We start from the raw sequence: 26329 nt of genomic DNA, 5'->3' as shown, positions 1-26329 counted from the left end.
GAGTGTGGAGGGGATGATGGGAGCAGTATGTACAGGAGAGGAGTGCCGAGGGTATGATGGGGGCAGTATGCACAGGAGAGGAGTGTGGAGGGTATGATGGGGACAGTATATACAGCAAAGGAGTGTGGAGGGTATGATGGGGACAGTATATACAGGAGAGGAGTGTGGAGGGTATGATGGGGACAGTATATACAGGAGAGGAGTGTGGAGGGTATGATGGGGGTAGTATGTAAAGGAGAGGAGTGTGGAGGGTATGACGGGGGCAGTATGGGGAGAGATTTCCATACACACACTATCTCCTCTGATTCTCCTGTCACCTTAACCCTTCACTGCATCACCTGCAAAACAAATACTCCTAAACTTTGCAGCTTTCCTTCCTAGGAGACTTTTCTCAGAAAAAAAACCTCAGCTCACCTCCTCCCTACATGTAGTGTGAGTAGCAGCCAGCCCAACAAGAGCTACAGTGAGGTCCGCCTCCCAAGTCTCACCGCACTGGTGATTGGAGGGGGTGGGGGGTGTTGTTGAGTCAGAGATACCAGAGACCGTGCAGGAGACTGGAGGGGGGAGAAAGAGAGAGAAAGGAGCTTTGGATTCCAGCACACACCGCAGTGTACTTATTTACAAGCAATTCCGCTGCTGCTGTCTCACAGTGACAGGTGTGCTGATGGTCCCCCCCCCGCCTGAATGGTCTGTCCCTGTTCTGGGCTGAGTCATGTGCCCGGGTTAAAGGCAGTACAAAACCCGGGCAGATGATTCAAGACCCATACTGTCCGGGTGAATCCTGAACAGGTGGCAACCCTAGTCCACCTGTCCAGCCACCTTAAGCCTAACTGTGTACTGGCCCACCTTGCATGCTTCCACTCAGGTGCTAAGGCATTTTCTTTGAATAACATCACTTCAACAAGGCTTTACGGTTGAGTGGGTCAGCTGGGCCTGGGCTTGACAGATGAATCTGGACCTTGTCTTGAAAGCTGAGTGGGATATCTGGGCCTGCTTTTAACAGCTCTTTTTTCTAGCTGGGCCTGGGCTTGAAAGCTGGGAGAGCTAAGACTTGGCTTTGACAGCTAGGTGGTCTGGCTGGGCCTGGACTTGATGCTGGGAGAGCTAGGGCTTGTATTTGACAGCTGAGTGGGTTTGCTGGGCCTGGGTGTTATGCTGGGAGGGTTCTGCTTGGGTTTGACAGCTGGATGGGGGGCTGGGCCCGGATTTGATGCTGGGAGAGCTAGGGCTTGGATTTGACAGCTGGGTGGGCTTGATGCTGGGAGGGCTAACGCTTGGGTTTGACAGTTGGATGGGCTGGCTGAGCCTGGGCTTGTTGCTGGGAGGGGTAGGGCTTGGGTTTGACAGTTGGTTGGGGTTTCTGGGCCTGATGCTGGGAGGGCTAAGGCTGGGGTTTGACAGTTTGAAGGGCTGGATGGGCCTGGGCTTGATGCTGGGAGGGTGAGGGTTTGGGTTTGACACCTGGGTGTGTTGCTGGGCCTGTGCTTAATGCTGGGAGGGTTAAGGCCTGTGTTTGACATCTGGGTCGGATGGCTGGGCCTGGGCTTGATGCTGGGAGGGTAAGGGTTTGGGTTTGACAGCTGGGTGGGTTTCTGGGCCTGTGCTTAATGCTGGGAGGGTTAAGGCCTGTGTTTGACATCTGGGACGGATGGCTGGGCCTGGGCTTGATGATAGAAGGGCCTAAGGTTTGGGTTTGACAGCTGGGTGGGCTCACTGGGCCTGGACTTGATGCTGAGAGGGCTAAGGCTTGGTTTGACAGTTGGGTGGGTTACCAGGGCGGCCTAGGCTTGATGCTGGGTGGGCTGGCTGGGCCTGAAGCTGGGAGAGCTGGGATTTGGGTTTGACAGCTGGGTGGACTGACTGGGCCTTGGCTTGATGCAGGGTGGGCTAGGGTTTGAAAGCTGGGTGGGCTGGCTGGGCCTGGGCTTGATGCTGGGATAGCTAGGGCTTGTGTTCCACAGCTCTGTGGGCTGTCTGGGTCAAGACTTAATGCAGGGGGGGGCTAGGGCCTGAGTTTGACAGCTGGGTCTGGGCTTTACAGGTAGATGGAGTAGGTGGATCTTGGTCTGACAGCTGAATGGTATCATTTTGTCCTGGACTTGATGGCTGTGTGGCATTTGGCTGGCTGGACCGCCTAGGATAAGAGGCTCTGACTGAGGGCTGTTAATAAGTGACAATTGACATCCTTCTCCACACACAGGCTGAGCACAGACAGGGAAGGGAGACAGAAGAGGAACTAGTAGAAGGGACTGCATTCCACAGAAGATGTTTTGGCTCTGTCAGCTGCTGATTCCCTTCATCCTTCTCCTGACCCACTTGTAGGTGGGGTGCAGCACGGCGTGGTGGCAATAACACCCGCAGACCAAGTGAGATGTAAAGAACTTGTATTGAAGTACTGCAAAGACAGTTCACAATAAAGCCGGTGGGAAGACCACCCAACCAAGAACACCCACGATCCCAACAGCATGTAGAGAGCAGGTTTCAGCCAAATTGACAGCGCCTGTTAGGAGAGGCAGAATGTGGCCTGGCCGTCCCATGCCAAAATGGGAGGACGTCCAGAAAAGTTGCAAGCCTTATGCTTTTTCTCCTTGTCAGGAACCTTTCCCTGCCCCTAGTTGTGTCCCTAACAGATGGGGTACCTGTCCCTACTCTATCCACTCACAAATGTGTGCCAAGCCTACCAGCCAGGGCCTTAAATAGGCTCTGCCTGACCCAAGATGGGTACTAGAGTCCCATGGGGAGGCAGCATTCAATTTTTTAGCTTCCCCAGTGACCCAGGAAACCATAAAGGAACCATGTTCCTCTTGAGTTCCTCTCCAACTACAATGCTGCTGCGGACGGGCGCCATCTATAGTGTAGAAAGTAGACTACACCTGCCTACACAAAATCCCATTGTTCTGTAGATCCAGGCTATGTCCTGCTGGAACTCTCATTCCATCACCCAGCTGGCCAGAGTTAGGGGTATGAATGACTGGGTTCTGGATATGCACCATGTGTCTGAGCTGGCTGTCAGTTCTGTTCCTTCAGCCAACCACTGTCATGTATGCAAGCATATGAAGGGTGGTGACAAGAGCAAGTCAATGGCCTCGCCTACTGCCCTGCTTGCTGGTATGAGCTCTGAGACTAAGATGACCACCAGGTACCTTCTACAACACCAGTGAATTGTGATAGCCGTGTTTTATCTATCACATGGAATGTTGAATGGCTAATGTTCAACTCCAGAGCAGTACACACACCACACGGGACTATTAAAGAGACCCTGTCACTACTGCTTATTAAAATTAAGAAATTATATAAATCTCTATGATGATCTTGATAGAATTATTAAAAATCATGTGAAGATTCCCTGACCACTGCCAGAAGCACAGGTGACATCAGGGATGGGGAGTAGTCTTGTAGCATCACGCTGGAATGGATAACATCTGAGTGTTCGGAGCAAGTCAAGACTGACAACTTGATTTGCAGTTCATTAGAAGCACAACGGTTTTAAAAAAGAGTCTGTAACAACTATTGCCCTATGGGTAAATTTATCTAGCATCTGGGGTGATGACAGGGTCTTCTTAAGCTTTGTTGCTGCAGTTAACATATATGTAATTCAGTCAAACTTTCAAAAGAAATTAGCATCTTCCTATTGGGTGCCAGTACCAGTGCTCCCTCTTATTCCACAGTGTACCAGTGCCCCTTCTCTTTCCATAGAGTACCAGTGCCCCTTTTCTCTCCATAGAGTACCAGTGCCCCTTTTCTCTCCAAAGAGTACCAGTGCACCATCTCCCTCCATAGAGTACCAGTGCCCCTTCTCCTTCCGTAGAGTACCAGTCCCCCTTCTCCCTCCATAGAGTACCAGTGCCCCTTTTCTCTCCATAGAGTACCAGTGCACCATCTCCCTCCATAGAGTACCAGTGCCCCTTCTCCTTCCATAGAGTACCAGTCCCCCTTCTCCTTCCATAGAGTACCAGTCCCCCCTTCTCCCTCTTTAGAGTAACAGTCCCCCTTCTCCCTCCATAGAGTACCAGTCCCCCTTCTCCTTCCATAGAGTACCAGTCCCCCCTTCTCCCTCTTTAGAGTAACAGTCCCCCTTCTCCCTCCATAGAGTACCAGTCCCCCCTTCTCCCTCTTTAGAGTAACAGTCCCCCTTCTCCCTCCATAGAGTACCAGTGCCCCTTCTCCCTCCACAATGTACCAGTGCCCTTTCTCCCTCCACAGTGTACCAGTGCCCCTTCTCCCTCCACAAAGTACCAGTGCCCCTTCTCCCTCCTTAGAGTACCAGTGCCCCATCTCTCTCCATAGAGTACTAGTGCCCCTTCTCCCTCCACAAAGTACCAGTGCCCCTTCTCCCTCCATACAGTACCAGTGCCCCTTCTCCCTCCACAGAGTACCAGTGCCCCTTCTCCTTCCACAGTTTACTAGTGCCCCTTCTCCCTCTATAGAGTACTAGTGCCCCTTCTCCCTCTATAGAGTACTAGTGCCCCTTCTCCCTCTATAGAGTACTAGTGCCCCTTCTCCTTCCACAGTGTACCAGTGCCCCTTCTCCCTCAATAGAGTACCAGTGCCCCTTCTCCCTCCATAGAGTACCAGTGCCCCTTCTCCCTCTATAGAGTACTAGTGCCCCTTCTCCCTCTATAGAGTACCAGTGCCCCTTCTCCCTCCATACAGTACCAGTGCCCCTTCTCCCTCCATACAGTACCAGTGCCCCTTCTCCCTCCATAGAGTACCAGTGCCCCTTCTCCCTCCATAGAGTACCAGTGCACCATCTCCCTCCACAGAGTACTAGTGCCCCTTCTCCCTCCATAGAGTACCAGTGCCCCTTCTCCCTCCATAGAGTACCAGTGCCCCTTCTCCCTCCACAGAGTACTAGTGCCCCTTCTCCCTCCATAGAGTACCAGTGCCCCTTTTCCCTCCATAGGGTACCAGTGCCCCTTCTCCCTCCATAGAGTACCAGTGCTCCTTCTCCCTCCATAGAGTACCAGTGCCCCTTTTCCCTCCATAGGGTACCAGTGCCCCTTCTCCCTCCATAGAGTACCAGTGCTCCTTCTCCCTCCATAGAGTACCAGTGCTCCTTCTCCCTCCATAGGGTACCAGTGCCCCTTCTCCCTCCATAGAGTACCAGTGCCCCTTCTCTCTCCATAGAGTTCCAGTACCCCCTCTCCCTCCATAGAGTACCAGTGCCCCTTCTCCTTTCACAGCGTACCAGTGCCCCTTCTCCCTCTATAGAGTACCAGTTCCCCTTCTTCCTCCACAGTGTACCAGTGCCCCTTCTCCCGCCATACAGTACCAGTGCCTCTTCTCCCTCCATAGAGTACCAGTGCCCCTTCTCCCTCCTTAGAGTACCAGTGCCCCTTCTCCCTCCACAGAGTACTAGTGCCCCTACTCTTTCCATAGAGTACTAGTGCCCCTTCTCTCTCCATAGATTACCAGTATCCCTGTGGTAGGGCCCAGTGGGGTCAAGATGGCTGGGCTTGGACAGGACAGACATTGCAACAAAGTGGAGGATTTTTGCAGACACGTTATGTATATCTGTAAGGTCAGATAATGAAAACTAATACCTGTCGCTAGACAGCCACCCACACAGTATAGGAAGTTTAAGACAGGATGCTTCGCTCTGCAAAGCAGCCAACACTTCGCTAGCCGATGTATAAAGCAGATAAATATGTAAACTAGGGAAACCACAAAGTTACAGGAAATGTGTGACGTAATTGCAAGTTATATGTATACTGTCAAAACCTATAGACAGGGCATTTTGGCTCTGGCATGAGTCAGGCTGATTGCCACGCTGGCAATAAAAATTGTTTTCCTAAAAGTTCATTGTCCAGTCTGTTGTTCCTGGTTATCTCCTGCTTTATCTGGTGCATTGGCCGGGAAAACCAGATGCGACTTGCCGTGACAGTTGGCATTGCACTAGGTATTGGACTGGAGCCGGCGTCTTGGATTACTGCACTGTCTCAGGTAAATCTGGACAACATTTGTCTGGGAGACTGCGCAACATCTGGGCCGCCTGCTCAGGGGACAACCCTCAGCGTCTTAAAAAAACCCAGACTTATAGGAATCAAACAGTTGGAGTTGCAACTTGAGGAAAAGGTAAAATCTCTGTTTTTTGATTTGGAATATCAGTCAGTCGGCCTTTCGACATATTCAAGGGAAGGGAAGTCTGATCAACTTCCGGGAGGAAAACCCATTTGGATGATAGAGCATCCTGGGTGGCCCTCAGTCTGTCAGTAATTTCGGGGGTGGCAGAGTCTGGTGTGAATTGTGTTTGTGTGATTGTAGCAGTGAAGTGAGTGTGGATTCTGTATGGGCGCATGTCATAGGCACAGGTAAAGGCAGAAGTGTCAGGATATCCAGAACTATGGAGTTCGTAGAGAACTTAAAGGCAGAGGTAAAGGTAAAAGATCCAGGAATTCAGAGGTTTCCTTCTTATATGAGAAAGTTTCCTTCTTATTCTCTTGACTAATATTTGTATATAGAATATAAGTGCTTCTGTATGTACATTTGCATATAAGTGATAAGTGTTTATTATGCTTGCAAATAGTAATTGTTGAGTAGATGGTAGATGTATTAATGTGTCTCTCGATGACAGCCTTATGGGTGAAGGCATTGAATGGTCTCAAGGAGTCAGAACAGGAGTATTTTGTCAATTTTATCAAATACTTACTGTAATTTTCCATTCCTGATGGACTCCATGGCAACCTACGTGTGGGTTAATCCCGCTCACTCACCTCATAGGACCCTTCTCCCATAAATCTTTGTTCCAGGCCAGAGGCCGTGTTCCATAATTGAGCCTACTTCAGCCACTGGGAGGGAACTCCTGCTGCCATGGAGTCCATCAGGAAAAGAAAATTACGGTAAGTATTTGATAGAAATTTTCAGTTTTGTTGACAGACTCCACGGCCGCCTATGTGTGGGAAATAACTCGCCATATACGCCAAAGTGGGTGGGCAAAGTGCTGGACAAAAGAAAAAAGGTTTTATTGGCACCATCAACAGACAAAATATGTAAACCAAAATTAAAAGAAGCCAAAGTGTCATGATCACTTAGGCAGGCCATACATGGGTCGAATTTCAAAAGAATTTTCTTTAGAAAATCTTATCCAAGAATATTCGTTCGTATTTCGCACCATTAGTGGGCTGCAGCAACAGCCGATTTTCGTGCGGCCATCGATTTTGAGTAATTGGACATGTTGGAAATTTTTTGAAAAACAAACGATTTTCTAATCAATGATGGGAGAATCGTGTGAGAAATGTATTTGAAAAAGAAATGCGCACGTGCAAGAAAAGAAAATTCCCGGAAAGAAAAGAAGAATCCCAGCCATAAAAATTCTTTTCTGTAGCAACATGAGGTGAAATTGAAGGCTTGGTTGGTCGAATTTCGAAATCAATGGTGGCACCATCGGTTCACAAAACGCACAAATTTTCTGATTTTCAAAAGGAAATTATTTCAAAATTCGACCATGTATGGCCAGCCTTAGTGCCCCTGTTCCTCATTCCAGCACCCGGGTGTGGGCTGTTGATTTTCCCATGTCTGTGTTCACCTGGGAGATGATTGATCTGATCAGTCACCTGATATAAGCAAACTGAACACTCTATCCCTTGCTTGTGATAGAGACAGACTTACCTGCATTGTTCTGATCGTCTGCCCTGCTTGCTGTTAGATTTCCTTGTGTATGACCCGGATGGGATATTGGATTATTCCCTGAACTCAGCCTGCCTTTACCTGGACTGTCTTTGTAAAAACAAATTTCCTCAAAAATGGGACTTTGAAGGACCATGAGCACTCAAAAAGTGAAAATTATATGTAAAACAGTACAAATCTATTACAAAATGTAAATAACATTATACAACATGAATACAACTGAAACACATGATGACAAAAAACAGTCCAAGAAAATGGATAAATGGAAAAAGGCCCAAACCAACTGTCAAGGAGACGGGTCAAATCCTACGCGTTTTAACATGTGAAGTAAGGGTCTATTTCAGGGATAAGGAATGGGCTGGGAACTTCCAGGTGAATACAGACAACCTCATGTGTTAAATGTTTCAAACAATGAAGATCATGCGCTCAACATAGAAGAAGAAAACAGAAACGCCTGAGAAGGCGTCAAGCAAGCCAAAGCAGGATGGAAATGAATCATGTCCAGGTGAAGCCCTCCCGTATCTGAGGAACACCTCCCGAAGAGGGTGGCCAGAGCACTCATAGATGACAAACCAGCACAGATCTATCACTTTAAAGTTTGTAGATTGAATTTTGCAAAGCAGAAATTCTTTCACAGACCCACATGAAATACAAATGGCCACTAGTGTTAAAATGTAACTTTACCATGGATGGAGCCATAAAGACCTCTTATACTTCAAAGTTACTGCCCCAGATATAAGGTGGGGGCCTGGCTGGATAGATGAACAGCAGTGAACCTAGAGAGTGTCACGGATGCAGCAGTATCCTATGTCTTCTGGACTGTCTTTGAACCAAGCTCTCTGTCTGCTAAACTGCAAGTACCTGTTTGCTTTGCTCAGTGCGCATCTGCCTTGGCGTGGTGGCCAGACACTATAGCATTGTGTATAAGTCCTGGGGGCAAGCAAGTACCGGTAGGCCTGCTTGTCTTAAGGGAAAGGGGGCTGCTATAGGTGAAGCACACAGTAGCCAGCTATAGTGCCTGACCACCTGCACTGGGACATTCGTGATATTATCAAAAGCCTTTAATAAAAAATTCTGTCAAGATGGACTCTGCACAGGCCTGTTTATTTGATGAAGAAATTTGCAAACTGACATGCCAAGTCCAGGAACTGTCTGTGCGTGTAAACGCACCTCCAACAGTAACGCCAGGGCCTAAAGTTAACCTGCCTGATTGTTTTTCTGGTGATCTCCATGTGTTTTCTAACTTTAAAAATAGTTGTATGCTATACTTTAAGCTCAAACAACACTCCTCTGGTTCTGAAGCGCAGCGGGTCAGCCTGATTATTACATGGTTGCAGGGAGATCCCCAGTCTTGGGCTTTTAGTCTCTCCGCAGACGACCCAGCCAGAGGGTCAGTTGATTAATTTTTCAAGGCCCTGGGTTTACTCTATGATGATCCTGATCGTGCCCACTCCGCAGAAGCTAATCTTAGGTCATTACGTCAGGGTAAACGCACTGCTGAGCAATGCTGTTCTGATTTCTGCCGCTGGGTACCTGACTCAGGGTGAAATGACCCTGCTCTAAGAAGCCAATTCAGGTTAGGCTTATCAGACTCCATAAAAGACTCCTTAGTTCACTACCCTGAACCAAAGTCATTGAATGAAGCCATGCAAGTAGCCATCCGTATAGACAGGCGGTTACAGGAAAGGTGTAGAGAGAGGTTTGTTTCTTTGCCCCCTAGTACGCTGCCCACCTTTTCTTCTTTTCCTGAGCCCTCTCAGCCTCCCCAGGAGGATGAGCCCATGCAAATTGACCTACCCATTTATCCTCTGGGGAAAAGGCTAGAAGGAGATCTCAGGGTCTCTGGTTATATTGTGGCAACCACGGCCACTTTGTCGCTGGCTGTCCTAATAAGCAGAGAAACGCCAAAAGTCTAGTGCGGGTGGGGTCTGCTTCCATAGACCATACTGTGTCTGTTTCCCTGTTTCCCTCAGAGATGGCTTATTTTAGTTCGGATACGTTTTCCCACCACCTCTCTGCTTTCATTGATTCTGGTGCTGCTAGCAATTTCATTGATCGGGATCTAGCACACAGTCTACAGATTCCTGTGACTAAGGTGCACAGACCCTTCTCAGTCGTGGCAGTTGATAATTCCCCCTTGTACATGAGTCTGGTGACCTTGTGTACAGTACCTATTACGCTGACCATTGGGGAATTTCACAGAGAGACAATCAGCTTCTACCTGATCTCTTCTCTTGCTTATCCCCTTATCTTGGGGTATCCCTGGCTTAAACTTCACCACCCACACATAGACTGGGCTGTAGAGGAGATTGGGTCCTGGTCCCAGACCTGCATCCAGAATTGCATTAAAATCACCGTCCAGTTGCCCATGTATAACTCTTGGTGGCCAATACCAGTCATGTGCTTTTTTTCCAGTCTTATTCAGATCCTGCTCATGCCAACAGTTCCAAACGTGACTACAGTTTACATAATCATGTACCTTTATATGACTCTGTTATAACAAAAGACGCTGACAAGCCTATTGAATTCTCTACAGGCCACCTCTCCAGCCAATTGTCACAGCCTGAACTCTCTCCTCCTAGAAACCGGGCTTGTCCGTTGTCTTTCAGCCTTGAGCCATGTTTGGAAAATTCCTCTAAATCCTCAGAAGTCAAGCCCTCTGGATTACCCCTACCTTTGCCTGTAGCTTCTAGGTACTGTCTCAGAGCTTTCCCGACATCTAGGGGATGAACACTAGAATCTCCGGTTGATCTGAACGTTGGAAGAGCAATCTCCTGATTATCGTGAAAAACAGATGATACTTTGGGGTTTGAACCCAGCATAGGAATCAAAATTACCCGATCAGGGAAAAAGGTTAGAAATGGCTCCTTGCTTCCCAGAGAGCTGATATCGGAGACCCTCTTGGCCGATGTTATAGCCACCAGGAAGGCAACTTTTAGAGAAAGCTCCTTGATAGAGAACTGATCCGTGTGATCTCTCTTCCTGAGAAGAAATCCAGGACAAAGGGAAGATCCCACTCAGAAAATCTTGGCTTTCTCTGAGGTCTGAGCCTTATTGCTCCTCTGAAGAACTGCTGAATAAGACGGTGTCTAACCCAAGATACGCCTGTGAAGGCAGAAATTGCAGAGACTTGAACTCGCAATGAGCTGACTGACAAGGAGAGATCCAAGCCTGATTGTAAGAAGCCCAGGATATCCTGTATCTTTGGTTTATTGCAAGACCCTCCAGTGGAGGAGGTGTAGTCTGCAAATTTTTTCCAAATCCTCTGGTAGATCCTGTTGGTGCCTGCTTGTCTGGCATTTAGCAACGTGGGGATGGCTCCGCTTGGACAGCCTAGGGCCTCCAGCCTTCCCCTCTCAAAAACCAAACCATCAGGTGTAGATGGGCCAGGCATGGATGTAGAGTTGCTCCTAGCGATAGGAGATCCGGTCTGGAGGGCAGAGGAACTGGGTCTCGGAAGCTGAGTTGCATCAACAGGGGATGGCCTGTTTGGCCAGTACGGGACTATTGCCACTATCTCTGCTTCTTCCATCCTGAGCCTCGACAGAAACTGGAAAATGACGGAAACCGGGGGAAAGGCATAGGCCCTGTGGAATCTCTATTGGTCTGTCAGAGCATCTACCCCAAAAGCCTGGGGACAATGAAACCTTGTGTAGTATCTCTCTAGTCTAAAGTTGCACAGGGAGGTGAACAAGTCTACTTCCGGGACGACTCCCAGGGACAGGACCCACTTGAAGACTTCGGGGTGGAGAGCCCACTCGTTGTCTAGAGATACTCTCAACAGAAAGTCTGCCTGAATGTTCTGGTCTCCGGGGAGATAGACCACTGTTAGGTTGGCCAGGTTCATCTGGGCCCAGGTCATGATAGGCTCTACTTCCTTCAACAGGGAGAGACTGTGAGTACCTCCCTGTCTCTTGATGTATGAGACTGCTGTTGTGTTGTCCAGTTTCAGGAGGACTTAGGCTCCCGCCATCAAGTGGTGAAATGCCTGACTTCCAGAGCATTCAAGACTATCCTGTGAGAAGGAAAGCTCCATATGCCTTGGGCTACCTCTGTCAGGCAGAGAGCACCCCAGCCCCTGTTGCTGGCATCTGTTGTGATGGTGATCCAAGAAACAGGTGCAATGGAATGACAGTTGAGGAGGTTCCTCCACTGTAACCACCAAGAAACAGGTGCAATGGAATGACAGTTGAGGAGGTTCCTCCACTGTAACCACCAAGGAAGGCTCTCAAGCATGGACAAGGTTATTCAGATGGAATGATCCCAGAGCCCTGAGTTCCACTGCTGGAGGAAGCCCTTTTGGAAGGGCCGCATTTTCCACTGCGCCCACTTCACCATGGGTGTTGTTTCCATAGTGCTGATGATTTTTAGGCACTGTGAGGCTCAGAGATGAGAGGAGGACATTGCAAGCCGAACTCTGTCCCGGATCACTAGAATTTTTTCCAGGGGCAAGGAGATAGTGCTCTTGAGTGTTTGAATTGAGCCCTGAGGTATATCAGGGACTGTGTAGGTTCTAGGTGGCTCTTTTTCAAGTTCAGTAGCCAGCCAAGTTCGAGTAGAGTGGAGATAACCTGGGATCTGTGGACTAGCAACTGTTCTCTGTCCCGAGATAACAACAGCAGGTCATCCAGATAATGATACAGATGAATACCTCTGGTCCTGATCAATGCCACGACAGCCAGCAAGAATTTTGAAAACACACGAGGCAATGGCGTAAGCCAAAAGGGGAGACAGGTGAATTGCAGGTGGACTTGATCTACAGCAAAGCAAAGGAATTTCTGGAGCTCTGACGCTGTCGGGACATGGAAATAGGCATCCTTCAGGTCTATAGACACAAGCCAATCACCTGGCTTGATTGCCTGACGGATCGTGAGTAGTGTCTCCATCTTGAATTTCTCTTTCTTGATGAAAGAATTCAAGTTAGTTAGATCTATAACTGGTCTCCAGGAGCCGTTCTTCTTCAAAACCATGAAGAGGGGTGAGTAGACCCCTTGAAACCTTTCGTAAGTTGAAACTGGTGTTGCAGTGCCCTGAGCCACTAGAGAGTCTGCATAGGACAGGAGGGTTTTTTTTTTCTTCTCCGAGTGAGGCAAGGATGTGGGTACAAATCGGAGAATAGGTGGGCTGCTGAATGTCCAGGCATGGCCTGAGGGGACCATTTTGACGGCCAATATTCTTTGATCAAGGCTGCCCAGACGCGCTGAAAGCGAAGTAAGCGAGCCCCGACTCGCTCTGTCTGGGCAGGCACAATATCAAAAAGACTTAGAGGCTTCCCATCCACCGGAAGAATCCCCCATTTGAAAACTTCTGGCCTGAAGGCTGGTTTTTCTTCCAGGTCTTCCTGAACTCACGGCCAGGTCTATAGCGGCGAGCGTCCCTTGACTGATCCGATCCTTGCCTGGGCTGTGTTCTCTTCTGGTTTAGCAGGCAACAATCCTGGGGAAGGATTGAAAGAGAGGGTGGAGACCAATGAGTGGAAGCACTGGTCAGGAAGGTGGTCTGTGAGTCCTTGAGTAAAGTGGACTCCGACCGTACCCACAACCTTTTTGGCGACACAGTGTCAGTCCCCACTGGGGATGATCTTGAAGCTCCAGGCCCATCGCAGCTGAGCCATTCCTCATTTGAAGCCTCAGACAGCGAGGCGGAGGTAGATGACCTCGGCATGGGTTTTGAATTTGCCTTAGTATCACAGCTAGTCAAAGAAGCTTTGAGATGGGAAGAGCCAGTAAAGGCATCCTCCAAACAGGAAATTATTTAAACACCTAAACACCCAAAAGAACGCCCTAATTTCCCCTTCTTGGGTGAACTCGGCAAAATAATTACTGATGAATGGATTGGTGTCGAAAGGAAGTATTCCCTGCTAACAAAGGTATCAAAGATGTATCTGTTTAGAAGCGAGGATGTGAAACATCTGAAATCGGCTCCTCTCATTGACGCAGCCCTAATGAGATTGGTGAGCCACGTCACACTCCCACTGGAGGATACTGTATCCTTTAGGGATGGCCTGGAGAGGAAAATTGATACCGACCTCAAGCAGATCTACATTACAGCAGGTATGACCTGCAAACCAGCCTCGGCTCTCACAGCCCTATCCAAAGTGATGGAGGCCTGGACGGATGACATAGATGCATCCCTGAGGAGCATCTCGGAAGATATGGCCAGGAGTTCACCTATACATGAACTAGGTTTGCGGCGGCTTTTCTGGGGGAGGCTTCCCTGGACATAATTCACCTGGTGACTCGCATCATGCTGTCGTCTTTCACGGCTAAGCGTGCCTTGTGGCTGCGCCCATGGGTAGCCGATCCTGCCTCCAAGCAGGCATGGTGCAGAAACACAGCCCAGGTAAGGATCGGATCGGGCAAGGGACGCTCGCCGCTATAGACCTAGCCGTGAGTTCAGGAAGACCTGGAAGAAAAACCAGGCTTCAGGCCAGAAGTTTTCAAAAGGGGCATTTTCCGGTGGATGGGAAGCCTCTAATGCTGCGTACACACGGTCGGACTTTTCGGCTACAAAAGTCCGACAGCCTGTCCGACAGACTTTTGGCAGACTTGCGGCAGACTTTCTTACGAACGGACTTGCCTACATACGATCACACAAAAGTCCGACGGATTCGTACGTGATGACGTACACCGGACTAAAAAAAGGAAGTTGATAGCCAGTAGCCAATAGCTGCCCTAGCGTGGGTTTTTGTCCGTCGGACTAGCACACAGACGAGCGGATTTCTGGGTCCGGCGTAGTTAAGACGTAAAGATTTGAAGCATGTTTCAAATCTAAAGTCCGTCAGATTTGAGGCTGGAAAAGTCCGCTGAAATTCCGGGGAAGCCCACACACGATCGGATTGTCAGCCAGCTTTAGTCCGTCGGACTTTTGTAGACGAAAAGTCCGACCGTGTGTACGCGGCATAAGTCTTTTTGATATTGCGCCTGCCCAGACAGAGCGAGTCGGGGCTCGCTTACTTCAATTTCAGCACGTCTGGGCAGTCAACTGACGAAAGGTTTCAAGGGGTCTACTCGCCCCCCTTCATGGTTTTGAAGAACAGCTCCTGGAGACCAGCACACCAGTGCAGTATTGCCTCTACTGACCCTGACCTGTTTATTGACCACGTTTTAGCCTGCTGCCTGGACTGATCCTTTGTCTGCTTGCTTTCCAAGTCTATGCCTGCTGCCTGAATGGACCCATCTGCACATCTGACTAAGTTTCTGCGGGACACCAGTCCCCAGCTATCTCCTGCAGACATCTTCACTCCTGGAAACACAGGAACTTTTTTGTTCTTCCATCTCCTGTACAGTGAGCATGACATTCCTGGGGGCACACACATACCAACAGGCTAGGCTTGCTTGGCTTATAGGTATGGGGACTGCTATAGGTGATGATACACCAAGCTATATTCTCTGACCAGACTTACAAAGATGACTGTAAGAGCGGCAAGGATGTGGAATTCCCTTCCACAGGCGGTGGTCTCAGCGGGGAGCATTGATAGCTTCAAGAAACTATTAGATAAGCACCTGAATGACCGCAACATACAGGGATATATAATGCAATACTGACACATAATCACACACATAGGTTGGACTTGATAGACTTGTGTCTTTTTTCAACCTCACCTACTATGTAACTATGTAACTATGACTGTTAACAGTACATTGGTTTTGATACAATTGGCTGATTTTTGGGATACACAAGAGACAATATCCAGTACATAATCAGTCCAAACATTAAAAAAGTGTCACAAATGTGATATCACTATTCTTGGGAAGAGTAGCAGAATGTGCGTTGGGATTCTCATGCTGTGTGTGAAAAATATTTTGGTAATTGACAATTTTATGTAAAAAAATTTTTTCATTTTTATTGCGCATTTTTCTAAACCTTTACGCAAAAAAATAAAGTCTTTAAAAGACTCACAATGCTTCTTAGCCTGAAGGTGCTCCTTGGATTTTGGGCTCCTCTATGTATCTAGGCTGTGTAAAGATCACCATACTCGGGAGGCACAGCAGAATGTGTTTTGGAGTGTAATTCTAAGTATGCCTATGGCGTGTGTTAGAAATATATTAATTGACAACTTTGTGTAACAATGCAATTTTTACCCCTGCATTTTCCAAAAACTTGTGGCAAAAAAAAAAAAAAATCATCAACATTTTCAAAAGACTCACTCTGACTTTCAGAAAATACCTTGGGGTGTCTGCTTTCCAAAATGTGTCATTTTGTGGGTGTTTCTCCTGTCCTGGAACTTCAGGGACTCAAGAAATATGATAGGTAGTCAGGAAATTAGATGCGTAATTTATGCTCCTTGAATGCCCAAAGGTGCTCCTTTGATTTTGGGCCCCTCTTTGCATCTAGGCTGTGAAAAAGTCTCACACGTGATATCACCAAACACAGGAGGCATAGCAGAATGTGTTTTGTAGTGTCATTATAAATATGCCTATGCTGTGTGTGAGAAATACCTTTGTGAAAAAAAAATGTTTTTTATTGATTTCTTTGTATTCAAAAAAACTTTGGCCAAAAATTACAATTTTAAAATACTCCATATTCCACCTACTAAATACCTTGCACTATCTACTTTTCGAAAAGGGGTAATTTTGGGGGATATTTGTACTTTCTTGGCATTCTAGGGCCTTAAGAAATTAGATAGGCAGTGAGTACATCAGGATTGATCAATGTTGAAATATATATACCATAGTTTGTGGACTACAGTGCATCCCGAAGGTATTCACAGCGCTTTTTCCACATTTTTGGTATGTTACAGCCTTTTTTTCTCATGGTCTGAGAGCCCTTCAGTTGCCTTTTGGCAAACTCCAGGTGGGCTGTCATGTGCCTTTTACTGAGAAGTGGCTTCTATCTGGCCACTCTACCACACAGGCCAGATTGCTGGAGTGCTGCAGAGATGGTTGTTCTTCTGGAAAGTTCTCCTCCCTCCACAGAGAAACACTGGTGGCGGCCCGCTCTAGAAAGTGTCCAGGTGTGTCAGGGCTGGCTCAGCCCTTCCTTCTCTGAGCTGGCCACTCAGCTGTCGGCTAATTGCCAGCTCTCATCTCTCTCCATTAGTTAACCAGCTGTTGTGGATCAGCTCATTAGTCCCCCCTACTTAAAGATCTCCAGCTCACTTCATTCCTGCCTTCACCTTGGTCACATCACAAGAAACCATCTTCTGAGTTCCTGTTTAAAGACTGGCTTTGCTGACATCCTATCCTGCTTGCTGTTCCTCTACTTGGATCCCTGACTTCTGGCCTGGCTGATTACCCAATCTGGTTACTGAACTCTGGCTTGGCTGACTACCCGGTCTGGTTACTGGACTCTGGCTTGGCTGACTACCCGATCCGGTTACTGGACTCTGGCTATGCTTTGACTACGCTTATTCTATTTACCTTTTTATTTTTTATTAATAAACAAGTGTGATTTTACTGTACTTCTGTCTCGGTCTGGTTCATGGTTTCTGACAAGGTGGTTCCAAACTTCTTCCATTTACGGAGGCTACTGCGCTCATTGGGACCTTCAAAGCTGCAGCCATTTTTTCTGTACCCTTCCCCAGATCTGTGCCTCCATACAATCCTGTCTCGGAGGTCTTCAGACAATTCCTTGGACTTCATGGGTTTGTGCTCCGACATGCATTGTAAACTGTGGAACCTTATATAGACAGGTGTGTGCCTTTCCAAATCATGTCCAGTCATCTGAATTTGCCACAGGTGGACCCCAATCAAGTTGTAGAAACATCTCAGGGATGATCAGTGGAAACAGGAGGCACCTGAGCTCAATTCTGAGTGTCATGGCAAAGGCTGTGATACTTATGTACATGAGATTTTTTTCATTTTTTTATTATTAATAAATTTGCAAAAATTTCAAACAAACTTCTTTCACGTTGCCATTATGGGGGATTGTTTGTAGAATTTTGCGGAAAATAATGAATTTAATCCATTTTGGAATAAGGCTATAACATAACAAAATGTGGAAAAAGTGAAGCGCTGTGAATACTTTCCGGATGCGCTGTATATAACTTTCCTACAGACTAAATAATAAACACTGATTAGGGTTTTTTTTTTACCAAAGAAATGTAACAGAATACATTTTTGGCCTAAATTTATGAAGAAACATTATTAATTTATTTGCAAACTTTTATGCCCAAAATTTTTTTTTTTTTTTTTTTTTTGGAAAACTAATTTTTTCCCCCTTTAAATAGCAAAAAAAATAAAAATTCAGTGGCCACGTGTTTTCTGAGGTGTATATCAAGGTGTGCTTCTTCGCAGTGTGAGATCTCCGATGTACGGCAAAATATGACTCATATAGAAGACATTTCCCGCACTTGGGACACCTCGAAGGTTGTGTGCTTTCTCTGATGTTTGATAAGCCAAGCCTTGCGGGAAAAACATTTCCCGCACTCAGAGCAGGAAAACGGATTCTCCCCCATGTGAGATCTCTGATGTGTGGCAAATTCTGACATTCGTTTATAACATTTCCCACACTCGGAGCAGGTAAACTGCTTTTCCCGCGTGTGCCACTTCAGATGTTTAACAAGACCGAACTTCCTTGAAAAACATTTCCCACACTCAAGACAGGAATACGGATTGTCACCTGTGTGAGACCTCCGATGGGTGTTAAAAGGGGTCTTATGTGAAAAACATTTCCCACATTCAGGGCAGGAATACGGCTTCTCCCCCGTGTGGGATCTTTGATGTATAACAAGTTCTGAGTTCCGTGTATAACATTTCCCGCAGTCGGGGCAGGAATATAGCTTCTCACCCGTGTGCACTCTCTGATGTCGGGCAAGATGTATCCTCTGTGAAAAACTGTTCCCGCACTCAGAACAGGAATACGGCTTCTCGCCCGTGTGCACTCTCTGATGTTTGGAAAGACAGGACTTCCCTGAAAAACGTTTCCCGCACTCTTGGCAGGAATATGGCTTCTCACCTGTGTGAGATCTTTGATGTGTGACAAGGTATGCTTTTCGTGGGAAACATTTCCCGCACTCAGGGCAGGAATACGGCTTCTCCCCCGTGTGCAATCTGTAATGTATGACGAGGGTTGATTTTTGAAGAAAACATTTCCCGCACTCAGAACAGAAATGAAGCTTCTCCGCTGTGTGATATTTCTGATGTTCAGTAAGAAGTAATTCAGAGCTGAAACTTTTCCCGCATTCAGGACAGGGGAATTTCTTCTCATCCTGAACTCCGGCACCATCCCTCACAATACGAGGTTGCTCAGAGACAGAGGGATTCCATGGTCTATCCACACTGTGAAGTCCACCATCCATAGTGGAGCTCATTGTCTTTTCTCCTCCACAATCTCCTGTGATATCCTCATCTTTCATTTTACAACCTGGAGATAAAGTGAGAAGATCCTTTGAGGGTTTCTCCATGGCGTGTCCTGGAAAAATATAAAAACATCATCAATAGATATGAGAGGGTTAGTTCACTTCCATCAAGATTCCATCTGGATCAGGTAGATATGAGTGAGCAGATGTTCTCTGTGGATGTCCCAACCAGCTGGGACTCTCCCCCCTCTTCAGTCAAAGGGCCTTTGGTCCTCCTCCCAGATCACTTCTACATTTACACAGCCTTGTCAGAAGAGCAGGAACCAATGGGGCCTAGGCCTAGGCCAATCAGTGTGTGGTAACAGAGCAGCGATAAGAGAAGAATATATTATGGGTCACCTGTGCTGATCTCTGTAGGAGTGTCCTCCTCTATGAATGTCCTCATCATTCCAGCCTCCTCCGTATATTGCTGATCATCCCTCACATACGTATCTTCTACTTCACCCTCAACTTTTATGATATTCAGGGATAACATCTGTAAAACAAAAGTATTTATGATGTGAGATCACACAGAAAATATCATCTTGTGGAGTCCACACATCATCTCCACATGTCAGAGTGTTCAATCACTTTATGTTCCCGACCCCCAACTCCACCTACCTGATGATGGTGAGGGATGGTGAGACCTTCCTGTGTGGAATCCCAGGAATACAGAGGACGGGGGCATCTCTCTGGTGGGTTCCTGGTATTAGGTGGCTCCATCATATCCTTGTGTTCTTCAGAATGCTCCTTCATCACTCCATACTCCTCATCCTCCTCTTTAAACTCTTCTTTAACATCAATATTATAATCCCTGAGAATTTCACTCTAAACATATAATAAAAGATTCATTGTAACAAACATGCTTTTGTATAAATAATAGCTACCAATATTAGTTACTTATCTACCTGACACACACAATGATACAGTCACCATCCAGACACATCCCTTGTCTGTTACTGGATAATGTCCCAGAATTCCCAGCACCGCTCACCTCTCCTGTCAGCAGCTCCATCATCTTCTTGGTGACTTCTAGAATCTTCTCCATGTTGTGTCTCTCAGGTTTTAGGGAGTCACATGGAGGCGCCGTGATGGTCATATGATCACCTGACTTCAGAGGAAAATTCTGTATTGAAAAATCAAGAAGAATATCATGTTAAAATCCCAGAATCCTCCTCACCTCTCCGGTCAGGTCTGTGTTTTAAAAATAGAGATAAGAGTGATGTCATGTGACCTCCCAGAATCCTCCTCACCTCTCCGGTCAGCAGGTAGATGATCTCCTGGGTGAGGTTTAGTATCTTCGCAGTTATGTGGCTCATCTGTAACATAGAAGTATTTATGATGTGAGAAAATATCATCTTGTAGAGTCCACACATCATCTCCACATGTCAGAGTGTTCAATCACTTTTCGTTCCCGACCCTCAACTCCACCTACCTGATGATGATGAGGGCTGGTGTGACCTTCCTGTGTGGAATCCCGGGAATACAGAGGACGGGGACATCTTTCTGGTGGGTTTCTGGTATTAGGTGATTCCATCGTGCTCTTGTAGAGATCCTTGTGTCCTTCAGAAAGTTCCTTTATCACTCCATACTCCTCATCCTCCTCTTTATACTCTTCTTTAACAACAATATTATGATACCCCCAGTTTGCACTCTATATTTAGAATAAAACATTCATCATAACCAACTTAATGGTGTATAAATCATAATGATAAATAATTGTTCATCATCTACCCGACACACACAATGATGTATATAGTCACCACCCCGACACATCCCTTGTCTGTTACTGGATAATGTCCCAGAATTCCCAGCACCGCTCACCTCTCCTGTCAGCAGCTCCATCATCTTCTTGGTGACTTCTAGAATCTTCTCCATGTTGTGTCTCTCAGGTTTTAGGGAGTCACATGGAGGCACTGTGATGGTCATATGATCACCTGACTTCACAAGAGGAAATCTCTGTATTGGAGAACCAACAGGAATATCATGTTAGAATCCCAGAATCCTCCTCACCTCTCCGGTCAGGTCTGTGTTTTATTAATAGAGATAAGAGTGATGTCATGTGACCTCCCAGAATCCTCCTCACCTCCCCGGTCAGGTCTGTGTTTTATTAATAGAGATAAGAGTGATGTCATGTGACCTCCCAGAATCCTCCTCACCTCTAGGGTCAGGTCTGTGTTTTATTAATAGAGATAAGAGTGATGTCATGTGACCTCCCAGAATCCTCCTCACCTCTCCGGTCAGCAGGTAGATTATCTCCAGGGTGAAGTTTAGTATCTTCTCAGTCATGTCGCTCAGATCTTCCTCCATCTTCGTTGGTCATGTGATCTCTGTTGTTTATTAAACAGATAATTATGTGGATTGTAGTGGTTAGCGGACAGCTTGGGTTCAGCTCAGGATCTGACAATTAGCACAAGGAGCCCATTAGCTTTACAAAAGCCCTCAGTCATCATTCAAGCCCAACAAGGAGGATGGGCCCATTATATATCACAAGATCACAATATTTGGAAATATGTCAACTGATTCTTCACAGGGATAATATGAGGGTCTCTATCATGGAAGAACAGTCCTCAGTGGGATTACACACAGAGAAACATTCTGTTTAGTGTTTGCTCTGTTTTTGGGGTCCGGGAGCCTGTTATCCTTTGATCAGAAATTACATTTTCTATGTAAAGTCTGTTTTGTTTACTTTTGCTTAGTTTTTGATATGCCGGCAAAGAGCTGAAAAAAGGTTACCCTTATGTCTAATTAAACCCCCTATACCCCCCCCCCCCCCCCACTAAAAAAAGTGGTATAATCTGTTAGTATAGACTGATGAGGTGAGAAGCTGATTGGTGGGAAAAGGTGACACATCTCCAATATGAAAACAATGTTCGGCCTCGTAAGTGGGGAATGTTCTGCCCCTGAAAGGGTTAATCTAGGTTTCCACACTATATATATGTGTGTATCATCATCTGCTGGAGATAAAAAGACGTCACAGTGACTATGGAGGAAGAGGACGGACATGACGGGGGGTTACTGGGTGTAAATATAAAATAAGATCTTATTACCTCCTCTCCTGCCAGTTCCAGCAATGTCTTCTCTCTACTTCCTCCCGACTCACCTCTCATCTGGAACTTCCTGTCTATGACTGACATCACTTCCTGTCTTCCATAGAGACTTCCTGTCTGGGTAGAAGTGAGATCACCACCTTGTGGAGCTCAGAGGAACTGCAGCTCCAAGAAACGTCTCGTAGTATGAACACGGCCTTCCTTCTCAGAGCTGGCCGCTCAGCTGTCGACTAATTGCCAGATCCTATCTCTCCACACTTACTCAGCTGTTGATGATATCCTGCTCGTCAGACTCCTGCCTACTTAAGCCGTTCAGCCCAGTGGATATCTGCCTTTGCCTTGGTCAACATCACAGAAACTCTATCCCCAGCGATTTGGGGGAGATCCAGTCCAATGCAGAGGGTTTCTCAACCAGGTTGAGATATACTTTGAGATGCTGCCCCAGGCGACAGAAGCAAAGTAGGTTTTGTGATATCTTTGCTTTCTGAGAGAGCCTTGGCCTGGGCAAACCCTCTATGGGAGATGCAAAAACCTGTTGTCTTGAGCTACCCTGAGTTTGTGGCTTTGTTTAAAAGGGTATTTTACGTTCCCGCACGTTCTGCTTCTGCTGCCAAGTGCCTTGAATTCTTCTTCCGGATTGTCCCCGTTTATGGCGAATTATGGTTTCCAACCTTCCATGTTGCCTGACTCATTTGTTCCGCAGAGTATTCCTGCATTAGAGGAGCATCTCCATGGTCTTAGTTCCACTTGGGCACAAATCCAGGAGGCTTTGCGACATGCTAATGATAGGTACAGACTTCGTGCTGACCGCAGACGCCTGCCTGCGCCTTCCTACCAGATTGGGGACAGGGTCTGGCTGTCATCTCACAACCTCCGACTTCATATTCCCTCACTGAAGTTCGCACCTCGGTTTATTGGGCCTTTCTGTATTCTTCGCAGGATTAACCCAGTGGCTTACGCATTAGACCTTCCTTCTAATATGCGTATTTTGAATGTATTTCATGTCTCCTTTATTAAAACCTTTGGTCTGCAACCGCTTTACCACCTCGGTGCCACATCCTCACCCTGTACAGCTTGAGAACCATGAGAAGTATGAAGTACAGTCCATTATTGACTCCTGTAAGTTCTGTGGTCGCATATAGTACCTGGTGCATTGGAAGGGGTACGGTCCAGAGGAATGCTCTTGGGTCTCATCCTCGGACATACATGCCCCTGTCCTCCTCTGTGATTTCCATAGAGGTCTTCCCCTCAAGCCTGGTGGTCCCCTGAGTGGGAGGGGTCATTGAGGAGGGGGTACTGTCAGGGCTGGGCTCAGCCCTTCCTTCTCAGAGCTGGCCGTTCAGCTGTCGGCTTATTGCCAGCTCCTATCTCTCCACAGTTACTCAGCTGCTGATGATATCCTGCTCGTCAGTCCTGCTTACTTAAGCCGTTCAGCCCAGTGGATCTCTGCCTTCACCTTGGTCAACATCACAGAAACTAGATCCTGTTCAAGACTTGCTTTGCTGACATCCCTTCTGGCTCCAGATCCTGCTTGCTGTTCCACTACATTGATCCCTGACTTCTGGCTTGGCTGACTATCCGCTTTGGTTACTGAACTTTGGCTATGTTTTGACTACGTTTGTTCTTTTTACTTTTATTATTAAACAAGTGTAATTTAACTGTACTTCTGTCTCGGCCTGATTTCATGGTTTCTGACAATATCCTTATAGATGGGGGTCATCTCCACTCCCACCAAGGTGGGGGTATCAATATAATAAACAAACATTAACATATTGTCTGCAGCACTCTACTTCTTGAACCACACTGCATGAAAAAGCAATATATAAAGTGTCCACCGGTTCTGAAATATGATTACAATTAGGGATGAGCTGGGTTTGTTGCTGTCATTCAGCAAGTGGCTTTGTCACATTGGGTCATTGGGTTTATTATTGTAGGAAGCATAATGACTGATAACGGATGTGCATCCTGGGACTTTTTCTATATTAAACGACTTGTTTGTGTTTTTATTTACACTTCTAATTTTTCGGGTATTGAGTAGAGGTACTATGTACCCCTTATTAACGTTGTTCATATGGGAGGGCAGTATCTAAGTGTTACCGTTAAAGGGGGCTTCCAGATTTTGAAAAGTCCCCTGCTAGCAAACCCCCACAACCACTGGGCCAGGGTTGTGGGGAAGAGGCCCTTGTCCTCATCAACAAGGGGACAAGGTGCCTTTTCCAGTGTAGTAATATGCCCCAAACCATTGTGACTGATATGCTTTGATATGCTCTGCCATTTCAGTATACAAGATAGCTTAAATCTGAAACTATATAATAATGCTTAGAAAGATGCTTGCACAAGCACTGTACTATATAAATATATATCTGTTCTCTGTTCTGTAGGCCATGGGACAGGATGCATGACTTATGACTCATAACCAGATGGCCTGTTGACTCTTGTAACCTCATGATAAATGTATTTTAGGGGTCATTGATTTGTATAACCATATATTTTATACCAATACATCATTTACTAACCACTCCCCCCTCCCCTCTTTCTATTGGTATGTTGAACCATAAATAAGCTGTAACACATTTAATAAAGGCAGACATTTTATGAATGCACAACCTGCTTCTTGTTTCATGGTGTCTCCAGATATCTGAGGGCCCTGTTGGTGTACCTACAAGAAGGGTGGTCATCCAGAATACCTACTATTTCCTTTCAGCCAGGGGCCGCCCCTGAAAGGTACCCTCCATGTTGAGGGCATGTGGCCTGGTATGGTTTAGGCTCCATTCACACTTGTGTGACTTGTCATGCGACTTTGGACCTCAACCCCATGTTTTCCAATGCGTACCGTCCATATCTATGCGACTTAAAGTCGCAGCTACTTCAAAGTAGTTCATGCACTACTTTGGTCCAACTTTCATGCGACTTGAGGGCCATAGGCTTACTTGGATCAAGATTTTTTTCCCCTGATGTTCCCCCTAAAATCCATACCAAGCCTGGATTTTGGGGACACCTCACATCGTTTTTGGGTGTAGGGGGGGTCTTGGATAAAGAACTGTTATAGATGAATGGAATTCCCGGCTCTTTGTTTACAAACAGAACAAAACTACCAGGAACTGCCATTTTCAAACTCATTAGTCAGTGTGGTCATGTGGTCGCGCTGACCAATGAGCCCTTGCGATTGTGAGCGTTATAATAAATACTCACTCTGAGGCTGTGTATTACGGTGTTCAGACCACCACTGGCAGCAATGGACATCACTGCCACTATATGCAACGGGGATGGAGGGGTGGCCAGGATATTGGGAGTCAGTTCACCTTTAGTGTGTATACCTACCCAGCAGGGATTTATTATACCATGGTTGGAAACTCCAGCTAATGTACACTATTTTACCAAAAGTATTGGGACGCCCGCCTTTACACGCACATGAACTTTAATAGCATCCCAGTCTTATAGGGCGTACACACGGTCGGACTTTGTTCGGACATTCCGACAACAAAATTCCGACGGATGTTGGCTCAAACTTGTCTTGCATACACACGGTCACACAAAGTTGTCGGAAAATCTGATCGTTCTGAACGCGGTGACGTAAAACACGTACGTCGGGACTATAAACGGGGCAGTGGCCAATAGCTTTCATCTGTTTATTTATTCTGAGCATGCGTGGCACTTTGTCTGTCGGATTTGTGTACACACGATCGGAATTTCCGACAACGGATTTTGTTGTCGGAAAATTTTATCTCCTGCTCTCCAACTTTGTGTGTCGGAAAATCCGATGGAAAATGTCCGATGGAGCCCACACACGGTCGGAAATTCCGACAACACGCTCCGATCGGACATTTTCCATCGGAAAATCCGACCGTGTGTACGGGGCATAAGTCCGTAGGGTTCAATATTGAGTTGGTCCACCCTTTGCAGCTATAACATCTTCAACTCTTCTGGGAAGGCCGTCCACAAGGTTTAGGAGTGTGTCTATGGGAAAAGTTTGACCATTCTTCCAAAAACACATTTGTGAGGTCAAGGACTGATGTTGAACGAGAAGGCCTGGCTCGCAGTCTCAGCTCTAATTCACCCCAAAGGTGTTCTATTGGGTTGAGGTCAGGACTCTGTGCAGGCCAGTCAAGTTCCCCCACCCCAAACTCGCTCATCCATGTCTTTATGGACCTTGCTTTGTGCACTGGTCCAAATCATTTGGTGGAGGGGGGATTATGGTGTGGGGTTGTTTTTCAGGGGTTCAGCTTGGCCCCTTAGTTCCAGTGAAGGGAACTCTTATGTCCCGTACACATGATCAAATTTTCCGACAACAAATGTTGGATGTGAGATTGTTGGCTGACAGTCTGACCGTGTATGTGTGCTCCACGTGCAGTCATGTTGGAACAGGAAGGGG

At 46.8% G+C, this 26329-nt stretch overlaps 3 protein-coding genes across 4 annotated transcripts in view; 2 read left to right on the top strand and 1 right to left on the bottom strand.

The window, feature by feature from the left end:
- The window catches only part of LOC141104959 (uncharacterized), a 664134-nt gene that overhangs the window by 116299 nt on the left and 521506 nt on the right, over positions 1-26329 (top strand). The gene's annotated exons all lie outside the window — the stretch shown is intronic.
- The window catches only part of LOC141104789 (uncharacterized), a 317556-nt gene that overhangs the window by 129023 nt on the left and 162204 nt on the right, over positions 1-26329 (top strand). The window lies entirely within an intron of this gene.
- Positions 1-26329, bottom strand: part of LOC141105453 (uncharacterized) — a 63949-nt gene that overhangs the window by 16725 nt on the left and 20895 nt on the right. Inside the window, 5 exon segments of the mRNA XM_073595309.1 lie at positions 10464-10608; positions 17910-18604; positions 18848-18981; positions 19268-19403; positions 20343-20448. Coding sequence (XP_073451410.1) covers positions 10464-10608; positions 17910-18604; positions 18848-18981; positions 19268-19403; positions 20343-20448 — 1216 coding nt within the window.

The sequence above is a fragment of the Aquarana catesbeiana genome, linkage group LG08, assembly GCF_042186555.1.
Source record: "Aquarana catesbeiana isolate 2022-GZ linkage group LG08, ASM4218655v1, whole genome shotgun sequence".
Classification (NCBI taxonomy): domain Eukaryota; kingdom Metazoa; phylum Chordata; class Amphibia; order Anura; family Ranidae; genus Aquarana; species Aquarana catesbeiana.
The sequence above is the reverse complement of the archived record's forward strand: the minus strand, read 5'-3'. Positions and strand labels throughout refer to the sequence as shown.